At 41.7% G+C, this 2,500-nt stretch overlaps 1 protein-coding gene across 1 annotated transcript in view; it reads right to left on the bottom strand.

Moving 5' to 3' along the window:
* LOC138019675 (deleted in malignant brain tumors 1 protein-like) overlaps positions 1 to 2,500 on the bottom strand; it is a 70,707-nt gene that overhangs the window by 46,360 nt on the left and 21,847 nt on the right. Inside the window, exons 12-14 of the mRNA XM_068866537.1 lie at positions 1,740 to 1,898; positions 1,266 to 1,366; positions 382 to 564 (exon numbers count right to left, since the gene is read on the bottom strand). Coding sequence (XP_068722638.1) covers positions 382 to 564; positions 1,266 to 1,366; positions 1,740 to 1,898 — 443 coding nt within the window. The remainder of the gene's footprint in view (positions 1 to 381; positions 565 to 1,265; positions 1,367 to 1,739; positions 1,899 to 2,500) is intronic.

Raw genomic sequence — 2,500 nt, 5'->3', positions numbered from 1 at the left:
GCACTCACTTAAATGTGCATGCAGTATCGGAATTTGCGCAAACTTATTACGCTGCAATCATATATTGGAATTGCGAGTAGCAAGTGACCCAGTTGTCTGTAGCCTAACCAGTCAGTTTTGAACATGAACAGACAGCTACATACAGAAAATCAGTGAAATAGAACAGTGCTCTGTTAGAAATAAAATTTCGCCTGTCGGTTCTTAGGAAACCATGCTTCTGAAAGGGAAAGGGAAAATAGGGACCTATTCTGTGAAGGACGGTGCAACGATAAAGCAAAAACAGCAACAACAATCAATCAATCAATCAATCAATCAATCAATCAATCAATCAATCAAAAAAAAAAAACACCAAAAGAACAAAAAACAACCAAATTAGCGTACCTGAGTCACAGGCCATGACGTATTAATAGGAACATTTGCTCGTAGCCACTGGTTGCCTTGGTTACCAGTTCGATACCAAAGGGGACCTAGTTCATCACCCGTGATCGTGTTCTTAAGCAGCACTCTCAGGGTTCCCATGCTCAAGAAGCTCCAACGGCTTAGCATGTGATAATAGAACCTTAGCTGAAATACAAGACAACGGGCATGTTTGGTGGAAGTTTCAACGTTGAGCCTATAGAACTATCCAAAACAGACGTTAGCCTAATAGTTTCATCTAAATGGAAAGATCACCACTTGCAAATACCAAGGCAACACCAATCAAACACCAACACATGCTTGCCTGGATACACAAGTCAGAACTCTATCCACATAGTATAAGTTTGACCATAGACCAGGCAAAATAAAGAAACAGACATGAAACGTTATGAACCCACTGGGGCGCTACAACATTACAACATGTGTAATATCGAATCAAACGGAACGCCGTTTTTAATGTCTTGTCAGATCGGGGATGCGCGCTGCCTGTGCTGTCGTCTCCCCTAACACAATTCCCTTCAAATTTCAAATAAAAAATAACTTGACTGAAATCCGCATATCCCATGTGCTGGAGTGAATGTCTCCCTCTGTAACCCTTATTTAACCTTGCATAGACCAAAGATATGGGCACAGCCCGGCATATGCATAAGAAGGGGAATAAGCATAAAGATAAGCATTGGCAAAGGTGTATGCATTTTATATGCACAACCAAGGGTGTATGCACAAGCATGGGCACGGACAATTGGCTATAAAAAACATTGTTCCCTCCTTGATTCAAAACACAACGAGACTTGAAATTCACAAGCGGCCGAGGTATATTTTTGATTTCTAACAAAAGTTTCACATACCGTACAGTTGACCACATCCTTCCACATAAATCGCGGGCTGATGAGTCGAGCTTTGTCACCTCTTCTTCTCGGGGACGATGCTTCAATATACATATAATGACCTTAAAAATAAAAATAGAAATATCTAGGACCACGCTCGACGCTTTTATGCGAGTAAGCAAACAGAATTTAGAGCGGACGAAACGAAGAGCTGTAACGTGCCAAGATTTTTGATCCTAGCAGTTATAACATGGGTCTTTCATATATAGTTTATTTATGACATTTTGCAACGTTGGTAGAGCAACCGAACCGTTTATCTTAGATCATGGGTAGAAAAAAAATTGACTGAGTTCTTCAAATGACAATGTCGCGGGAGTTCCCGCGGTCACTGCTATAGCGGCCAATACTGATGACTTCAGGAAGCCGTTAACGTTGCACCTGTAATAGTGATGGCCAATTGTTAAGGAAAGGAACCCGAAGTAAATTAACTTATACCTTGACCGCCAAGTCCCAGCGTATGATCATACAAAGGTCCTGTAAATACACTCGGCGTTGTTCCTGAAAGCCGTTGCCAGTCGAACGTGTCATCATCGGTCATGTTATGCCAGTCACAGAGACCGGTTTCGAAATCACAGCGTCCAGGAGTTTCAAGACCTAAAATAAACGATCAATTGACCATGTCTAATGCGTTCTTTGAAAGCGCAATATGTATGTTATATACAGGTAGTTCCAGATTGACACTCTAAAGTAAGCGGAATCAGCGTAGACTGTGTATTTTTACATTCTCTAAGCAGCTACCAGTAGTTACGTAAGCAACACTTTTATCGACGATGACGTCCGCCAACGAAAATTTCAACGTAATGCACTTGAATCAGCGAACGACTGAATGAATGAATACATTTGTAACTTGCACAGAGCTTCAAAAAACGACGTTTGCACGACAGTACCGTTAGATTGCATGACATGCCGACTGCACATATGCCTATATGGGAACTTGCCGTAGTCGCGCCAAAGTCGACGGCGTTAGTAAGGACGGTTTGTCAGCGTCTTGGAAAATAGAAGGACGTGAGGTTTGTTGTGAAAGTTTCTCTCGATGCGTAAGGTGTGTTTTTGCCAGATAAATCAAGTATCGCATTCTTGACATATGTTTTTGACCTTCTGCTGCGCGAATAGTCCAACCAAAAATAAATGAGCTAGGGAAACTCAAAGCCAAATCTCCATATCTACATGCACGGATAGGTATTGCGCTTGAGATA

Source organism: Montipora capricornis, chromosome 10, assembly GCF_036669925.1.
Source record: "Montipora capricornis isolate CH-2021 chromosome 10, ASM3666992v2, whole genome shotgun sequence".
Classification (NCBI taxonomy): domain Eukaryota; kingdom Metazoa; phylum Cnidaria; class Anthozoa; order Scleractinia; family Acroporidae; genus Montipora; species Montipora capricornis.
This window is presented reverse-complemented; position numbering and strand designations above follow the sequence as displayed.